This window comes from Cynocephalus volans, chromosome X (assembly GCF_027409185.1).
Source record: "Cynocephalus volans isolate mCynVol1 chromosome X, mCynVol1.pri, whole genome shotgun sequence".
Taxonomy (NCBI): Eukaryota; Metazoa; Chordata; class Mammalia; order Dermoptera; family Cynocephalidae; genus Cynocephalus; species Cynocephalus volans.
In genome coordinates this window covers 2,555,505-2,576,258 of record NC_084478.1, presented here as the reverse complement: position 1 = coordinate 2,576,258, position 20,754 = coordinate 2,555,505, and the positions used below count along the sequence as shown (strand labels likewise).

Sequence of the window (20,754 nt, the reverse complement as noted above, 5' to 3'; positions counted from 1 at the left end):
GAAGATCATGCACTTCCTGCCCACATTGTCATTTGACCACTCAAAGAAATTGTCATGTATGCTTGTCAATATGTCTCTGTGCTTGGGATTGTACCGCGTGCAGCTTTCAACCTGCTTTTCTCATCCAACGTTATTTCTTTTAAAATCTTCATGTTTTAAAGAAATTGTTTGAAAACTGGACTGAAAGGATGGAAAAGGGTCCTTCCTAAAAAATGACTACAAACTGTCCAATTGCTGCACTGCTGTTGCCTATTTTTGTTAATTTTCAGGTTTTGCAATTAACAACAATTCTATGCTGAACATCTTTTGGCATTAATTTTAGCCTGAATTGCTGCACATTTCCTTAAGAAACTTAACTGCAAAAATGATTCCTGTATAAGATATGCTTTCTTACACTCCCAAAAATGGTATGTGAGAATGCCATTTTCTCAGTTCCTCGTGTTTGATAGGTGATGACGTTCAATTATGAATGATCATGGTTGCCTTCCTGTACCTACTCTGATACTTGCATTTTTTTTTTTTAAGATGACCGTAAGGGGATCTTAACCCTTGGGTTGGTGTTGTCAGCACCACGCTCACCCAGTGAGCTAATCGGCCATCCCTATATGGGATCCGAACCTGTGGCCCTGGTGTCGTCAGCACCACACTCTCCTGAGTGAGCCACGGGCCGGCCCCAGATACTTGTATTTTTAATCTTTAGATTATGTTTAGCTCCTGCTGATTTTTCTTTTGGGATTTACGTGTTTCTATTATTGATTCATAGAACTCCTTATTTACTAAAGGATTAAAATGATGTCATATTGTTGCTAATATTTCTTCAGTTTGCAGGGGACCATTATGTATACTTTTTATCATGCATACTTTTGATATTACTAACTCTGTACATCATGCAGAAGTAAATTTACTATTTAACTCTAGTTTCTTCCAGTTTTTCTTTCGTTTCATTCAGTTTCCTAATGTGGATGGAAAACATTGCTAATTGCATTGGTAATGATTTTTCCTAAAGCTGACCAATGCAATGAACATGAAACTTAAATACATGTCTACTTAGGAGACAAACCTGAAATTAGAGGTAGTGGACCATTATTGTTTATGCTGAAAATTTTAGAAAGTCTAATAAAACAACTGCTAATGTATATATGTATAGACTATATATTATTGTATTTATATATTATATTATGTTATATTATACAACTGCATAATATACCAAAATATGCTAATAAATATATTATAATACTATATTAATACATGACTATATTAATGATATATAATTATATAGGAGTGATATAACTATAATAAAATTATAAATATAATTATAATGTTATAATATTTAATATACATGTTAATATTGTTTTATGATGCTCGTCAATGTTTTCAACATAGACAATTATGTCCCTTACAAATAACATCAAATCACATTGAGTTTTGTCTATCCTTGGTATTATTCTAGTATTAGATCTCTATTTTAATGTTTAGAGAGGTCAAAAAATGATTAGACAGTGGCTGTTGAAATGGTTAAAACTAGCATCAACTGAAATATACATTCATGTGTGTGTACGTGTGTATATACACGTGTGTGTGTGTATGTGTGTATCTCATGTATATTCTACATGAGAGATCTTCAAAAAGTTCATAAATAATTCATATTCTGCTTCAATTATATTTTTCCATAAACTTTTTGAAGTACCCTCGTATATCCGTATACACGCACACACACAGACGCGCACACGTGTGTATTTCATTTTATGCTAGTGTTAACTACCATTCCATGAACTTTTTGAAGACCCCTCATGTATGTGACTTAGGAAGACACTTTGGCATGTGCTGTGGTTCTCTCTGCCCTGTCCAGTGGAGCTGCCTGCCCTCTCCTGCTCCCCTTAAACACCCTGCCCCAGGGTTCCACCAACCTTAACTTCCTGCCCAACAGGTCCAGCAAAGACTGTCATTCCTATCTCATCTGCTGAGAGCATCATTTCCTCCTGTCCTTTTGGGACATTGCAACCTGTCGCCTCCACTCTTGAGAAACCTGCTTTTTAGATCTGAGCTGATGAATTCCTTCCCGTTTAGGAATGGGTGACTAACTAAATATTAGAGGTTTCCTCCCTGGGTGGGGTAAAAGTGTTATTTGCATTGGAAGCCTCTCGCTGGATGTTCAGGAAGCAGGATACCAGGTTGGGGGAAGTTTCTGGAACTTTCCCCATCCTGGTGAAATGACAGCGTGTAGGAGTCTGAGAGGTTTTAGGAGGCTTCAGAGAAGAACCTAGTTCTCTTTTCTCACTGCTCGCGGTAAGTTCTGCCTTGGATTGAGTGCCTCCCCCCAAAAAAACTTGACCTCCACTGTGACAGTGTTGAGAGGGTGGGGAATCTTATTATGGCAATTGAAAGGTGGGGACTTGAAGAGGTGATTAGATTGTAGGACTGTGCAGTAGTGAATGGGTTAATAATGGTGGTCAGGGGTGTGGTTCTGAGGGCATTAAAAGGGCTTTAAAAGGGTGTTCTTCTGAGGTCTTTCTGTGAGTCCACTATCTCACAATGTGATACCCTGTGTCACTGAAGCCACCAGGAAGGGAGACACTCACCAGATATGTTCCCTAGACTTTGGACTTCTCAGCTTCTGAAACTGTAAGCAATAAATTTTGTTTTCTTATAAATCACCCACTTCTAGGTTTTATGTTTTAAGCAACAGAAACGGGCCAATACAAGTTCTTTACCCAGCAAAAGAGGAAGATGGGTTTTACAGTACGAGCTGCTGGGGTCTGATCCTGGATTACTCCACCTGTCCTGCAAGCTTGAGAAAGTCTCCAAACACCCTGTGCTTTTGTTTCTTCATCTGATGATGGAGGGTAACCATGGTGAGGAGGAAGACAGTAACCATCTCTTAGGATGTCTATGGGGATCCATCTAAACCACCCTTGGGACAGGGTGTAGCCCCTGTGAAGCGCCTTGTTGAAAGTGTTTGCTCCATCAACTGACCCCACTGTTTCAGAGCACTCACTTTGAAACCCGTGAAAATTACCAAATGCGTGAGTCTCATATCCCAAACCGGGAACCTCCGTAAATAAGCACTGTTCATAAGAAAAACAACAATTCCTGGGATTCGGGGCATTGATACAACTTCTAGGATAGATACTTTGGAGGTACATAAACTTTTGAGTATTTCTGGAATTACCTATCGAAGCAGGAGATTATTGTTCCTAAAGGCTTAACTCTGACTTTACAGGCAACTCTTGCAAGGGCTTTGGGCTCCAGAGGCATGTAAATTTCAGCTGCACTTTTCAAAACATGTTTTTCATATATTGCGGCTTGCCCACCTGTTAAATACATTTAGTAATTATCACAGGTTTCAATCTGACTGCCCTGAAACATGCACATCCATTTGTGTAATATTACATGAGCACCTCTAAGAACATCCCATTGAAATAACAGACACACCTGAGGTATCTTGTTTGGTTCCTTAGGTCGCATCATTAATTTTATTAACTTAGATTTTGTTAAAACATTTTATTAATTAAAACTTTTAAAGTAAATTTTTTTAAGGTATTAAATCCTGAGTTTGTGCCGGTCACTTCATTCCCTTTCAAAGTTACAATGATAAATAGGACGGATGAAATTTTTGAGATTGAGTGCTATATTAGGAAGGTGAATTTTAAGAACATTCTGTGTTGCGTAGTTCTGGTGTAGGTAGAAAGTCGGAGAGTTCTGCATATCGACCACCCATACATCTATCTCAACCATCCATCATTTACCTATATCTTATCTATCTATACATTTAACTCTATCATCTGTCACTTATCTATCTATCTACCTGTTTCTATATATATGGGTACTACACAAAATAGACACACATATGCACTTTGCCTACATCACCATCTACACATGTGCATTTATTTGATTAAAATATCATTTATATTTTTTTCAATATTAAAAAAAATTATGATTGTGCAAATGGAAAGTGTTTGATTGACTTTGCTTTAGTCAGGCTTAATTTCCAAAGGGTCTTTTTCTTTAGCAAATATGCTTCATAATGACCTCCTAGATTGGGGAAACATAACTCAAATTTGCGTCCTGCGAATATGTGCATGCTTATATTACTTCATGCTTTTCTTTCATTAATGTTGGAAAACCGAATCAGTTTTGCTAATCAATATGTGTCACGTAAACACTGAGAACTGACACCTGCATTGTCAGTCTCTCTGCAGTTTTAGGTTTTTAGCGTTTTGCATTCAGACCTCAGTGCACAGCAAATCATAAACAAAGGTTTGCTGTTTAACCAAAGGGCATAGAGATCTGTTTTGTGGTCTGGCGAGGACTACAGACACAACCAAGTAGACAGAGATCCCAGTCAGGATGTGACTGGTGCAAAATAATTCTCTTCCATCTGCAGATGACCGTCCCTAACTTTTCCTTCTCAGGTAGGCCAAGGCCAGTTTCTGGGTGCCATGCATCATTAAGACATACTAGTTTCCATCCACCACTTACCCACCATGTAGTCCATCTCCTGCACATTGTCCCCATATAAGCCATGCTTGCTGGTGCCAATGAAGTCATCCGTGGTGGGAAGAGGCGAGTGCACATGAAGAAAAGAAAAGAAGAGCAGAAAGGGTCCTCCGTTGTGCCTGAGAAGAAATCAAGGACATTGCTTTTGAGTTTTCAAAATCAGCAAAGGTGAATAGCATTGCTCTTAGGCCCCTAGCTCCTGCAGAGACACTGTCCCCTTCCTTCTCCGTGCCCCCCTGGAAAGAAGAGACACAAGAGACCACCCTGGCTGGAGTGGATTTCAGTCTCCCCCAGCATCCGAAATGCTGCCCTTCACACACACACTTTGGGGTGATGCTGCCATTAGTGCTTTGATTCTCAGAGGCCAGGACACATGTAAGATTATCTTGTAAGCCAAAGTGGCCCTCATTATCATGACATCACTAAAAGTCAAGTCCAGCTCTGTTTTGCAGACATTCCCATGGCTCGTGAAGTCTCGAAGTGAAGTCATACCCCAAGAGATATCAAGGGATTGTGTCACAGGAGTGGTTTCTTAGAAACTTCAACACATTCACAGCCCATGAGCAAACAACACAGACAGAAACTCCTTCATAAGCCACCTCCACACCATCTGGTCTTGCATGAGGACACAGCGAATGAGGCCTTAAATTCTGACAATCAATCTGTGTGAAAGGTGAGTCCTCAGCAAACTGGGGGGGCACACGGCACAAATGCCACTCTTTGGGAAACCTATGCTCTGCTAAGACATCAAAGTGTAAAAAATGAAAAAAAAAATAAACAAGAACAACAACAACAAGAGTTGTATCGTGGTGAACTGGGTTGAATAGTGTCACCCCAAAATTCACTCTCAGTAAGAGTCTCGGAATGTGACATTATTTGGAAATAAAGTCATTGGAGATGTAATTAATTATGATGAGACTATCCTGGATTAGGGCGGTTCCTAAATCCAGTGAGAGCTGTCCTTATAAGAGACAGAAGAGGAGACATAGACACAGAGGAGAAGCCACGTGAAGACAGAGGCAGAGACTGGAGTGATGTGACCACAAGCCCAGGGACACCTGGAGCCACCAGGAGCTGGAAGAGGCAGGAAGGATCCTCCCCTGGAGCCTCTGGAGGGAGTGCAACCTGTAGGTTAAAGACTTAAAATCACTTAGCATTCCAAACCAAGTTGCCAAAATAGAGAGTTCTCAGTGTGGTCAGCTGAATAGTGCCTCATCTGAAAGATGCCGATATCCTAATCCCCAGAACCTCTGACTATGAGACCTTACATGGCAAAAGAGAATTTGCAGACGTGATTACTTGGAGAATCTTGAGATGGGTGGGTTATCCCGGGTTATCTGAGTGGACCCAGTATAAGAAGTAGGGTCCTTATAAGAGGGACACAGGAAAGTCTGAGTCAGAAATGTTTAAAAAGCTACCAGCCACAGAATGCAGGCAGCTCCTAGAAGATGAAAAAGAAACAAGGAACAGATTCCCCACTGCAGCCTCCAGAAGGAACCAGCCCGGCCAGTATCTTAATTTTAGCCTATTAGATTAATTTTGGGTTTCTGACCGCAAGAACTATAAGATAATAAATCTGTGTTGTTTTAAGCCACTAAGTTTGTGATAATTTGTTACAGCAACAATCGGAAACACATGCACTGGCAATCTAGATGAAAACAGCATCTAGTGTCGATGAACTCTGTCCTTGTGTAACTGTGGATCATATGGAACTTCTGAAACCTGACAGAGGTTTTAATGAAAAACATGCATTTCAACAGCAGCATTTGTTCTTGAAGTAATAATGTCAGGTCAGAGTGACAATGCATAGAGGTGTTTGGAGACTTGAACTGGCTGGCAGAATACCGCAGGATTGCTTCTCTTGTACTTTCAGATGGGAGTTGATGCTATCTTGTAGCATGTTGGTCCATAAACCTTCATGGAACTCAGCACATTTGAAATGATTCCAGGAGAACAATAGGGTTTGCTCTCAATGAGACCATGAATTCAGTTGCATCTACAGCGCATTATGGTTTTATCTCTTCCACACTCCACGTGGGCTACAGAGCAACGACAAAGCTATTGATGGGGCTGTACGAGATGACTTACATCGTCAGCTAAATCTATACTATAGTCGATTGCATCCACTTCTTCTCTGATTGTTTGTGCTTTGAGTCTTCCCATGCCAACAAGACCAAATTGCTCACAGCTCCTTGCAAATCATATCTTCCTTACATTTGCACCTCTGATAGTAATACCTGCAAACTCCTTTCCTTACCTTGCTCTGATGCATCTTTGAAGACTCGGGTCAGATATTATTTTCTCAGTAGTGGCTTCCATGATGTCTTGGAAGGATGCTACCCTATTGTATTAGTCCATTTTTGTTGCTTATAACAAAATACACAGAACTGGGTAATTTATAAAGAAAAACCAAAATTTATCGCTTACAATTTATGAGGCTGGGAAGTCCAAAGTCTATCTGGTGTTGGTGACAGTGATCCAGGGGTCCCAAATTGCAAGATGGTGCAAGCAGAGCAGAGACATAGTCTCCTCTTCTTTTAAAGCCCTCAGAACCACACCCCTGGCCATTATTTTTAATCGATTCACTACTGCACAGTCCAATAATCCAATCACCTCTTCAAAGCTCTACCTTTCAATTACCATAATAGGATGTCCCACCCTGTTAGCAGTCACAGTCAGGGCTAAGTTTCTAATGCATAAAAGCTTGGGGACACAATTCAAGCTTCAGTGAGTTTTGGGGGGGACATAACTCAATCCACTGCATGTATGGACCTCTCACAGCTCAGACTTGTGCCTATTAGTCTATTTCTTATTGAATTGTGTGCTTGTACATCTTCTGCTGCCACTAAAAAGTTATCTTATCCTTGAAGTCCAGATCCCAGGGTGGCTATTGGCAGGCATTGACCATCAATCAATATTGAAAGTGTGAATGAAAAGTTCATTCACAGCCTTTTCCTAAAGAAGGTCCAACAGTTAAAGGAAGGTAAATGTGCTTCCTATGGAAAGTTTCCAGTTTTGTAACCTGGGTACATCAAGCTTTATAATAATCACCATTGGTGATGGATCTTATCCAGTCAGTATCCCTTAAATATCACATGCTGAAACAGAAGTCTTCTGATTTTTAAATCACAAGTAGGTTTTTCCCTAATGGAGGGATAAAGAAATGGCCAACTTATTCTATTCTCTAGTTGCCTGACAAATATATCCACCATTGTAAATTAATACAGAAGATTTATGAGTCTGAGTCTACTGTAAGTCTGCCAAATATAAATTTCAGCGCACCATTTTAATAACAGGGACTCAAACAAAATACCACCTCTTTAGACACTATCTAAAGAGTCCAGCTGGTCTTCAATACATTTCATATTTTCATCTAACCCTGTTACAGTGTTTAATGATTTCCCATTTCTTAGCTCAATATTCCTTTAAATATTATCCTTCCCTATTTTTTTAAAGGACCATTATTACATGCATTTTAAAATAATACCTCTGCCTTTCCAGAAATGAAATGGCTTCCTTCACCATGATGGTCCCGGCTCTCTCCGCCTTCATGGGTTGCTCCGTGATCTCCTGCCCTCGCATGAGGAGGCAATCCCAGTACAAAGAGGACGTGTAGCTGGAGTACCAAAAGTAGGCCAGGAGCAAAACAAATAAAACCATGGAGAGGATGAGGGGCCAGGGGATGGAGATCCAGCCTCTCAGTTTTCCAACAGTGAGGGTGACCACAGCAATGGCGACCAGCTGCACACAGAGCCAGAGTCTGCTCTCAATGGCTAATTCCGTGTCGCGTGAGGGATCTGGCCAGCAAGGATGGAAAAGCGTGAAGGGCATGCCGTAGAAGAAATCAAACCCATAGTTATACGGATGGTGGCAGTGGTCATTTCGGGTTTGGCAGTTTAAGCCCTGGTGCCATTTGCCTGAAATTAAACACACAAACATGCATGCACCAGTAAAGCATCATGCACTTTCACAAAGAACCTGTGATCATTCTTTAGGAGAAATAATCTGCTAATGTCCCAACATGAAGGGACCGATATCCTTCCTTTGCTTAAAAAATTCGAGTTTCCCATAGCCCTCGTTTTATTTTTGCTCTTCTTTTCACTGAGAAAGTTCACGTTCAGATTTGGTGGTGAGAAACCGAGCAGGCTACAAAATAAAGAGAGGAAAGCACAATTGTGGGATTGTAGCAAGAGGTCAATGTCATAGTCACCAAGATAGATACACCACAGAGACAAAGTAGATTATAGATGATAGATGAATAAACAGATAGATGGTAGATAAATGATGGATGGATAACAGATGGATGGGTAGGAAGGTAGATGAATAGATAGTTACAGCAACAGAGATAGATACATGATAGAAACAGGCAGAGGATCCATGATTTATATAGATGGATACATACATACATAGTTATAATGGATATAATACATACAAATAAATAACCGAGGATACATTGGACATGTATGTGTGAGTAAAGGAATGAATGGATAAGTGAGTGGGTAGATAGATGGGTGGATGGGTGGGTGAGATGATAGAAAGAAAAAGAAAGGAAGGAAGGAAGAAGAAAGAAAAAGAAATAAAGAAAGAAAGAAAGAAAGAAAGAAAGAAAGAAAGAAAGAAAGAAAGAAAGAAAGAAAGAAGGAAGGAAGGAAGGAAGGAAGGAAGGAAGGAAGGAAGGAAGGAAGGAAGGAAGGAAGGAAGGAAGGAAGGAAGGAGCGAAGGAGAAAGAAAGAGAAAGAAAGAAAGATGGAAGGAAGGAAGGAAGGAAGGAAGGAAAGAAAGAAAGAAAGAAAGAAAACGATAAGCGATGGATTGATGGATGGATGGATGAATATACATAGAAAGATGATAAATGTTCAGTATAGATAAAAGTTGGAGGATAAACCAAGCATAGATGAATGAATGAACAGCTAGCTACATGGAAATCTTAGGGTCTCCCACTAACGCTCACTGATGTAGAAACTTACTTAGTAAAACTTACCACAACTTGAAGGGTAACCAAAGTATCCAGGTGAGTCCTGCTATCATGTAGACCTTCACCATAGCCCCAGGAGACTGTGATCATGCGTTTCTACCACAAATATTCACAGATTCCTGCATGCAGTTAGGGTCCCATCAGGGCTGTCTGCACTTACACCTATCTCTGAGTCCCTGCAGGGGTAGGCGGGTGAAAGGAAATGCTAGTGGTTTAGATTTCCTGCCCTGCAGCTTACAGGGATTGTCTTCTCTTACTGATGTCAAATTTGTTACAAAAATGGAAGAAATTTTAAAATGGCATGTAATTCTCATACCAAGTGAAACCCTGGCCTCTCAAATAGGGACAGTAGGTGTTGCGCCAAAGACATCATAGCTAGTTTACTTCTGTCATCTTTCGCAGTGAGAAGAAAATTGATGTGGTTTACTTTTAATGTAATAATAAGACAAGTGAAAGAACATAGGGTAAGAAATTATGCCAGGCATGAGAAGCAAGACGAATTTGACATTCTTGTAGAATGTTCACTTTAGACATCTCACATGTCACCCAGCCTTGCAAAGAATCGATTTCCTCATCTGTGAAATTAAATAGAAGGGTGATTCTCTGACACCCCTCTATCTGTAGTTATCAATGGTTCTGCCAATGCGCGCTGTCTGCTCACTGTAGTGCAATTAACCAGGGGCCATAATTATTTCCAAAAGGAGCTCTGTGGATTTCTGTGCTGAATTGACCCATGAGCAGCTGAAGTGGAAAGAAGGGGACAGCCCCTGCTCTTCTGAACACTGCAGAGAGTAGAAAACTCAAGCTACAGGGAGCTTTCCCAGTTGGGTCACTCAGAATATTTGTCCTTGGAGGCTGCTGGGACTCAATTCCCAAGATTACACAGCAACAAAGACTGGAGAAATGTGCCCCCTTTTGGCAAGTATCAATCGAGTTCTTATGTACTGGGAGGTATTGGCAGCATAATCTTGGGATGTTTATATTTATATATATCATAGCACAGTGTGGTCTATTTGAAGATAAAGTACAAGGCATGATATAAAAATACCTAGGAAGAACACCTGGGCATTTGTGGATCAGGTGAGAAGTGGTCTCAGATACCTGAACTGTCTCCGAGAAGGATGAAATGGTATCATTCAAGAAGAAATGTGTGTGTAGGGTGAGGGGATTTGGGGTAAGACATTACAAAGAGGGTCCCAGGTGAGCCAAACACAATGATGAAGAACAGTTCTGGAGGAAGCGGGTGCACCTGTGGGCATGTGAACGACCATGTAACATACAGGCTGATTAATCTTGCAGTGCAAGGGTAGGGACAGGAGATGACAATCGAAATGACATTTATAGATTATACAGAGGATCTTGTCTGCCCTAGGGAAGATGATAAAATATTTTTACATAAAGGGTTTCCAGGAAAACAATTACTCAAGGGTAGAGCAAAGGTTATTATGGCCTTAGTACCAAGGGACCGGCACCAGTGGTTGTTTCTTACCTATGAGTCCTGTGCTGTAGCCTTGCTCCTTTAGTAAGGCTACAAACGTTGTTTCATTAAGAGGAAGTCCAGCAGGAACTCCAAGTGTTCGGATGACACGGTGGTTGGTATTAGACACCATACCTAAATGTAGTGTCATAAACAAAAAGAAAACTAAAGAAATGCACAGTGAGTACTGGCAATGACAGACTGAATGGTTGTGTCCCCTCTCCCATGATGAGGTCATGAAGGTGGAGCCCTCATGGGTGGAATTAGTCTTTATAAAAGAGACTCAGAGAACCCCAGGTCCCCTTCCAACCATGTGAGGACACAATGAGAAGGCACCTTCTATGAACCAGGAAGCAGGTCCTCACCAGACACCAACTCTGCCACACCTTGATCTTGGACTTCCAGCCTCCAGAACTGTAAGCAATAAATGTCTGCTGTTTGCCAGCCACCCAGTGTATGGTATTTTGTCACAGTGCCCCAATTAACAGACAAGTGTCCATCAAGTGGACAGTAAGAGATTCACGGAGAGATTAGGGCCAGAAGTAGAGTGGCAATGTGTAAGGAAGAGCAAACAATACTGTGGGGTGAGAAATCATGTTTTCCAAACACAAAGCCCATCCTAAGCCCTTTCCTGCATACACACATATAGACACACACACATAGACCTTATCAGACACACACAAATACACAGTCACAAGTAAGACTTTACATATAGCCTCTTGAGTTTCTACAAACTACACAGGGTAATTCTTTCAAAAGATAATTCATTACTGAATGAACAGCTAACATAGACCTGCCCTCTTCTGGGGAGTCTAAAATGTTGGGGGAAAAAAGTTAAAAAATGAAATTTCACAGAAACATCAACCCCTCCTTTTTCCTCAAAGGATTTTTGGGGTTTTTTTATGGCAATAAGGGTTTAGTTCTATTCATACTAAAGGTGTATAAGCTTATTTCCATCAAACACCTGAAGTGGGGTACATAGTTTTACATCTCTCGATTCCTTCACAAAAATAGAGCAATAAGACAGAAAAATGCTAAAAATCCATGCAGAACATTTACAGGAAAATTAAGTGACTCGCATGTGGAGATATACCTACCACCCACATATCCAAGATTTTCAATTTATTCAAAAAGAGCAGAAAAAAGCAAGTGATCCTGAAACTGAAGAAACCCAGAATAACAGCAGGTATTTTCTAGAAAGTGTAAACAACTGAGAGGAGAGCCCATGAAACTGCACGGGTTTTGCTCATTGCAATAGTGAGTGATTGCAAGGACCCAGATAATTTTAAAATGCTGGAGCACTTTATCCCCAATGAACTCTTAAAACTGGCCCATCCAGTCTCCTTCCAAAATACGGTTCTACCTACAGCAACATCTGGAAGTGGAAAGAAAATCAAGTAAGACAGGAAAAAATGCATGAAAAAGAAAGACATGGTCCAAATAAATGTGAAAAAGGGGATCAGAGCAGGAACTCTCAGAGTTGAAGAAGCCATCGTTTTAAATACTGTATAAAAATAACACAAGAGAGAGTTGCTCAAACTTAGAATTTTTTTAAAAAAAATTCTGAACGATGCTCTCCAAATAAAACACATCTAGTTCGATGTAATTCTAAGAGTTAGGAAAACTAGGTTTGCATAAACTGAGAAGAAAGAAAAGACAATATCGATACAAATTTATTACACGAAAAAAAAAAGAATAAAGAGCAAATTAAAACCTGAAACTTCAGACAACCAAAGTATGTCAAAAAGTCATGGCCACAAAACATATCAAAACTGCTCCCGATTATTTTAAAACAACCTGAGGGGCTGGCTGTTTAGCTCAGCTGATTAGAGCACAGTTCTGATAACAGCGAGGTCCAGGGTTCAATCCCTGTACCAGCCAGCTGCCAAAAAGAAAAAAAACAACCCTGAAAAAATCTTAAAACAGCCTAAGAGATATTGAAAAAAATTCAAGATATGAAATGTGTGTGTGTGTGTGTGTGTGTATTAGGATTGGAAAAAAACATTAAAAGAACTAGGAATAAAACTAAACATCATTTTAAAAGTGAATTTTAAGCTAGAGGGAACTGTACAGCAAATAAATATAGTAGACAATTCTTTAAGATATACATATATATATATATATATATATATAATGCAAAAAGAGGGAAACATTAAAATTTAAACAGAAATAAAGAAATAAAAAGGCCTCAAAAAACAGGAAAAATAATTCAAGAAAATCCAGCACACAGATAATAGGCGTACCAGAAGAAAAGAATAAAACAAGGAAGCAGAGTATATACTATACATTCTAAGACGTGTAATTCAAGAAATAAAGGCTTGAAATTATATATTGAAACATTACGTCATGTGCCTGAAAAAATTCATCCAGGATTACCAACAAAACAATATATCCTAATAAAGTTATAGAACTTTAAAGGAAAAGAAATACACACACACACACACACAATATAGAAATATACATTTAACATGATATACAATATATAAATATAATAAATATAGATTTAACGTAATATATATTATATATATTTTTCTAGGTGAAGAAAACGAATGACCTAAGGAAAAGAAAATTGGGTTATCTTCAGACTTTCCAACAACAAGGCTTTATGCAGAAGAAAAGTGAATAACATTGATAAGATTCTCAAGGAAAAAAATGTAAGTCGGGTTTTTACGTTTAAATTTTAAAAAAAATTAAAAAACTAACAATAATTGTAAAGATCTCCGAGAATGTTGTTCTCACAAGTTGAGGAGTCTTGTTCGTGAACCAGCATCTTACATTTAAAATGGACTGCAGTGACACGGATATAAGGACTGGTGGTGGGTACACTATATACACTTAATTTCTAGAACTAATGTAGATTTTGGATATGCATAAAAATGGAGAAGATGGGGACAGCAAAATGAAAATAATCTTTAGGGGTATCTATCTGTCTACCTGTCTATGTACCTAATATCTATCTATATCCATATAAATATCTTTCTCTCTGTATCTGTCTCTCTCTCTGTGGTGACTATTCTGAGAATGCTGCATTCATAATTTGGGATAAAGCATATCATTCCCAGGGTTCTTTAGAACCAAGATTCCTGCCGTAGAAGAAAGGCAATAAAATTCATAAGAAAAAATCGTGTTGCGCTGAATTCTTATTGCAAATAGCAGTATACTTTCATAATATATATTATTTTTTAAAAAGTATAGGAAGACTTGCTAGCACTGTCCTATGAAAAGGTCTGGAAACTATAACCACCAAGTTGTAACAGGTATCACTAATGCCCAGGCTGTGGTTTTGAAAAATATCATTTCATATGGAAAGAAACCAGGGCTTCTTGTAAAACTGGCTGATTCCAGGTGTGGTCGGGAATGTACAAGCTCTGCTTGGAACATCTCAACGTAACATACAGCAAGGGGGTGATTGAAAACCCCTAGGGTTGTGACAAAAAGACAGAGCATCCAACCAGAAGAGCCTCCTGAGGCCAAATGTGACACAATTTGAGCATGCAATAAAGACAATAACTGCGATGGATTGAACACAACAGATAGGTTTTGATCCACGAGGTCACACTAATACCACCACCATCGACAATGAGTAAAAATAACGGGGCTCCTTTCAAAGATGATAGGGGAAAAAATGTGACTTAAAACTGAAAAGTGAAGCGTTGTCTTTCTTACTGGTTATCCAACTCATACAATAATACGTTTGCTTTTTTTTTTTTTTTTTTCAATAGGAATGTGTCAAGAAAAAAAATAGAATAAAGATGTCACCATTTAGCAACCGCCAATGAATGATTGTTTTGAGTGTCTGTGGTAGTTAACGTCATCACAGCAGCAGACACCATGTACTTTCTGATGAAAGGATCCAAACACTATTGGTAGTCTAACAAAGATACTGAGCCTGATTCTTCTCCAAGCTGCTATATCCAATTGCTAGTTTACAGAAGACCGAGAAGCAGGGTACAATGCACCAAAAAGATGCAGGTAGCAAATCCAGACTGCAGCAACCTGTACATGTCAAATGGTCAGAGCTATTCAAAAGAAAAATGGTCAGTAACAGGAAACAAAACAGGAAGGAGGAACATGAAAATTAAAAGAGACTTTAAAGAGATACCCAATTAAATGTTTATAAGACAGTCAAGGCTGAGGTATTTTACCTAGGGATACATTTTTAGGTGGTACAACTATGGAGAATAGCAGGAAAGTGATGGCTATCGATGCCAGGAGAGTGGTCACTCTGGGGGAGAAAAGGCATTTGTGATTGGGTGGGATTCATCACTGTTAAAGCTCCATTTCTCAACGTTGTTGGTATTGACAAGTGCATTTATTTACCTTAAGATAATTTATCAAACTATGGCTTTGTTTTAATTTTCTGAATGTGTGCTCCCTAATTTAAAAGATTTTAAAGTCTGAGATGAGAAAAATTCAGATTCAAGAATTAAATATCAAAAAGCAGTGAGTATGAATTTCTGACAAGCACTATATAGACACTAATAGCTTCGGACCTGTTATGAACTAAAATTCCTATGTTGAAACCCTCACCCCAAAAGTGATGGCATTAAAGAGGTGGGGAATTGGGGCAGGTGATGAGGTCATGAGGGTGCAGCTTCATGAATGGGATTAGTGTCCTTATAAAAGAGACTCCAGAGAGCCCCCTCACCCCTTCCACCATGTGAGGACACAGTGAGAAGCTGCCGTCTATGAACCAGGAGGCAGGTCCTCACCAGACACTGACTCTGCCACACCTTGATCTTGAACTTCCAGCCTCCAGAACGGTTAGAAATAAATGTCTGTTGTTTATAAGCCACCCAGTCTGTGATATTTTGCTCTAGCATTGAAGGGCTAAGACGACTTTTTCTTTCCTCTCCACCAGACTCAAAATCAAGAGATTGGCACTGGGTTGGTACATATGACTTTGTCCTGCCTCCCAGAATTTGTATAATTTGACGTTTGTTGATCCTAATTTTCCTCAGCACTAGATAAGCCAGATATTGTAAAGCTCACAAAACACGACACTGTACATGACACACTTAAGATTCCCAAGCAATGCTTGAGTACTGGCCTCTTTGAATCTCACGGATTGATCTGAAACTGCAGCGTCTGTACCCACAAACCAAGACCGCTCTGCTCACCTTCAAAAATAAAGCCATGTGACCCAGCAACTCCATTCCTAGGAATATACCCAAAAGAATTGAAAAGAGGTATTCAAAGAAACACCTGTACACATGTGTTCATAGCAGCACTATTCACAATAGCAAAAAGGTAGAAACAGCCCAAATGTCCATCAACAGATGAGTAGGTAAACACAATGTGGTCCGTCACATGGAATATTGCTCAGCCATAAAAAGGAATAACGCTCTGTCTGACACCTGCTACAACGTGGATAAACCTCTCAAACATCACGCTTCCTGAAAGACGTCTGACACAAAGGCCACATATTGTATGATCCCATTTATATCAAATGTCCAGAATAGACAAATCAATAGAGATAGAAAGCAGATTAGTGGTTCCCAGGGGCTGGAGGTGGGGCAATGGGGGAGTGACTTTTTTAATAGATACAGGGTCTCCATTTGGGGTCATGAAATGGAACAAGAGAGAAGTGATGTTTGCACAACATTGCAAATGTACAAAATGTCACTGAGGTGTACACCTCAAATTGGCTAATTTTAAGCCGTGTAAATTTCTCCTTAAATTTGAAAATAGTGTAACTGCAACACAACAGCTAGAGCGTGGGGTAACTGTCTTCTGTGTTCTGTTTCTGCCCTCACTTTCTCTGAGATTAAAATCAATGGAGCAGAGGGGCAGTGCTCCTGTCTCCACAGCTAACACAGCATGATAAACGTTTTCGAAATCCTGATAGATCTTTCCTGGTCACAGCCTGGATGAGTACAGACATGATTTATGAATCATTTCCTTCCAAGAGATCTCTTCCTCTTCCTGGGATAGAGCATCAAACCTACGCCCAGTCCCAAGCAGCTCAGCACAAAAAGCCATGACCATGTCAGAAGACACAACTTAGCTGCACAGGGTGAAGTCATAACCACCAGGAACATAGTGATGTCTATGTCGGCCTCGGTAGCTGTGTGTGCCAGTACGTGCGTGTGTGCATGAACCTTCCCCCCCCCCCGACTTTTTAGAATACTCAAACCACATTTTTATTTCCTCATATCCTCACATGACAGCAGCGTGTAGCTCAGATGCCCCATTTACAGACCTGATCGGATGGGATATCTTCCCGTCAGGAAGGCAGATCGGCTTGGGGTGCATAAAGAGGCTGCAGAAATGTGCTGGGTCAGCTGAACCCCTTCCTTGGCTAAGCGGTCGATGTTAGGAGTCCTGAAAAGAGAGAGAGAAGTGAAATTGAAAAGGAGGGTAAAGAAGAAGAGAGGGACAAAAAGGGGGGAGGGGAGGGAGAGAGAGAGAGAGACAGAGTGAGAGGAGGAGAGAAAAACAGGGAGAGGTCTGGAGGTAAACATCTCTGTTTATTATGAGATGCCCAGCAAGCAATTGCATGCAGAGACCATTCTTTTCTGCCCACAGCAGGGCGATATAGAACTGAGATTTCAGGCAGCTGTTGTTTATTTCAGGATTGGTACAATTGGCACCTGCTGTATGGTGTCCAGTAAGTATAGGTCTGCCTCTAAAAAGAAATAAATAAATAAATTAGAACGTTTAAGCATCTCTGGCCTGGTTAATTCAGGCTGATTACTTTCAGACCTAAGGATGGGTTCAACCCACCCGTTTGATAGATACATTTGCTCACAGTATACGTAGGTCTCAAAACTGTCGTACAATTACACGTTAGAAAAGAGAGAAATCCTATCATTTGTGACAACGTGGATGAACCTGGAGGACATTATGTTAAGTGAAATAAGCCAGGCACGGAAAGACAAATACTGCGTGATCTCACTCACAGGTGGGACCTAAAAAATGTTGATCTCATAGAAGCAGAGAGTCGAATGGTGGTTACCAGGGGATAAGAGGTGCGAGTTATTGATCAAAGGATGTAGTTTTACTTAGACGGGCAGAGTAAGTTCAAGGAATCTATTGCAGAGCGCAATGGCTATAGTTTAATGATAATGTATTGTGTTCTCGAAAATTGCTAGGAGTAGATTGTACGTGTGCTCACAACACACAGATGACAAGTGTGTCAGGTAATGCATGTGTTAATTAGCTCTACTGAGCCATTCCACAAAGTGTGCATCTACGAAAACACTCGGGGGCTGGCTGATTAAAGCATGGTTCTGATAACAGTGAGGTCCTGAGTTCAATCCCTGTACCAGCCAGCTGCCAAAGGAAACAACAACAAAAACACTTCAAAACATGGTCTTGTACAACTAAAAAATAATAATTAAAAAATCCCTGAAGATTGAACAGAATCAAATACAGATTTACAGGGAAGAGTATCAGTAGCCTCTTGGATGAGCATAAAATATAACACATCCTGGATTTACACATAAGAGAAATTGTGAAGGATAACTTGGAGCATAAAGAATTATCAGCTTTACCAAGGCATTTATCTACTGTTTCATTTCCACATGGAATTCACCTGCTGTCTTTTAAAATATGATTCATTTTGCAAAGTAAAATATTATTTCTAAACTGCATCTCTGGTGCATATGTTTCTGCTTTTACATTTTACAATATCTTCTCACTTCTCAAATATCTAGCATTTTCAGTAAAACATTTACCTCCCAACACAACATACTCTCTTGTAAATATCTGCTATTCATGGACATGTGTTTTTATATGCTCTCATATGAGTATTAATTTTGTCATACTTGATAATTAATTTTTAGCATTTACTTTCTTATGACTCATAGTTTCTTTTATCAAAAACAATGGTTACTAGCTTTAGCATCTATTAGTAACACAACAAAATGATTTTGAAAGTATATAATTTGTATGCCTTACAATGATGTACTCCTAAGTTTTATATGGGCATGGCTTATATAAACCACTTTTATAATCTACTAGAAAGCCCTGAGTTTCTGTTTCATATTGGTTTTTCTTCTTTCAGAATGTTTGTTGTTAAAATAGATGGACATCACATTAAAGAATATGTTGGCTACCCAAATTTGAAAGCATATGACGATTAATTCTGCTGAACAAAATGTACATACATTATCATCCACATAATAGGAGATCATAGAGGGTTTGTTATGTGCTGGATACTATTTTAAGTACTGTGCATATATTAACGCAGAGATACATATAAAGACACTTCAAAAAACTTGCAGAGAAACAGATTTAAAGGAAAATACAAATATTTCCATGAATGTTTTGAAGTAACCTCACAGTGTTCTCCTACATTCTACAGATAAGACAAGCAAGGCATAGAGAGGTAAAGTCACTTCTCCAGGACATCACAGCTGGTAAGTGTAGAATCAACATTTGAATCCAAGACAGTCCTGCTTTTAGTATTTCTTGCCTCTTTAACTAAAAAACAAACAAACAAAAACAAGAAAAAAAGCCAACAACAACAAAACAACAACAACAAAAAACAATGAATCAGTTTGGTTTTGCATGTAGATGCAGCCTTTTTGTCACCCATCCACACCTGAATGACAGCTGAAAGTATGATTCAATGAAGCTATACCTTATGGTATCATTGCCGTAGCAACCCAAATCTCCAATCCCAAGATCATCAACCATTATAAGGAGGATATTAGGCTTGTCTTCGTTCATCCCATGTGATTGACATGTATTCCAGAGTAAGCACACATAGGACAGGAAGATCAGGTGGCTCCTGAAAAGCAAGCACGGATTTTACGAGAGATATGCTTTTCTGGAACTACCTTCCTAAAGCATCTTTTAAACACAGCACAGGTCACTGGAGACCAGATGAGTCTCTCAAGGGAAAGCTTCAGCTCATGAATTTCTCTTTCCAAGTGTTGGCCATTGTGGTTGAATGGTTGTTGAATGTTGAGTGCTCGAGAGATGCTCTCCTGGGTTTTCAACTCACATGAAATAAATGCTCTTCCGGGAGGTGAAGTCTGAAAACGTGTATTCAGAGGGAAAGCATTTCATGGGCAAGAGGTGATAAGATTCCTGAGGTCAAGCCCCTGGAAGAGGGAGCATACTGACTTTAATTCACATTTAAATGGGTATGAATGTGTGTTTATTCCTGCACTATTCACAACAGCCAAGACATGTAGTCAATCTAAGTGTCCACCAATAGGTGAAAGAATTAAGAAAATGTGGTATATATTCACAATGGAATAATATTTGGTCATGAAAAAGAAGGAAATCCTGTCATTTACAACAACATGTATGAGTCTGGAGGACATTGCATTAAGTGAAATAAGCCAGGCACAGAAAAATAAATACTACATGATCTCACTCATATGTGGAATCTGAAAAAATCAAACTCATAGAAGCAGACAGTAGAATGGTGGTTACCAGAGGCTGCGGGGGGTGGGAAGATGATGGACAATGGATACAAAGTTTCAGTTAGACAGGAGGAGTAAGTTCAAGAGATCTATTGTACAACAGGGTGACTACAAGTAATAACAACGTATTGTATACGTGACAATTACTGAAAGTAAATGTTACACTTTCTCACCACAAAAATATTGTAGGTATGTGAGGTAATGCATATGTTAATTAGTTAGATTTAGCCACTCCATGAGGCCCACATATTTTAAAACATCATCTTGTAAATTATAAATATATATAATTTTGATATATAGGTTTTGAAAAGAAATTTTTAAATTTTTAAAAAAACTTAAAAAGCAGAAATAGATGTAATTTATCATTACTCAGGAAAAAAAAAGCGTGTGAAGAGCAGCTTTCGTGAAGAAATATTTTTTGGGGA

At 39.3% G+C, this 20,754-nt stretch overlaps 1 protein-coding gene across 1 annotated transcript in view; it reads right to left on the bottom strand.

Moving 5' to 3' along the window:
• LOC134367360 (arylsulfatase F-like) overlaps positions 1–19,625 on the bottom strand; it is a 34,337-nt gene extending 14,712 nt beyond the window's left edge. Inside the window, exons 1-5 of the mRNA XM_063084088.1 lie at positions 19,537–19,625; positions 17,152–17,273; positions 10,962–11,084; positions 7,991–8,414; positions 4,480–4,616 (exon numbers count right to left, since the gene is read on the bottom strand). Of these exons, the coding sequence (XP_062940158.1) occupies positions 4,480–4,616; positions 7,991–8,414; positions 10,962–11,084; positions 17,152–17,273; positions 19,537–19,625 (895 nt within the window). The remainder of the gene's footprint in view (positions 1–4,479; positions 4,617–7,990; positions 8,415–10,961; positions 11,085–17,151; positions 17,274–19,536) is intronic.
• Between the last annotated feature and the right edge of the window lie 1,129 nt (positions 19,626–20,754).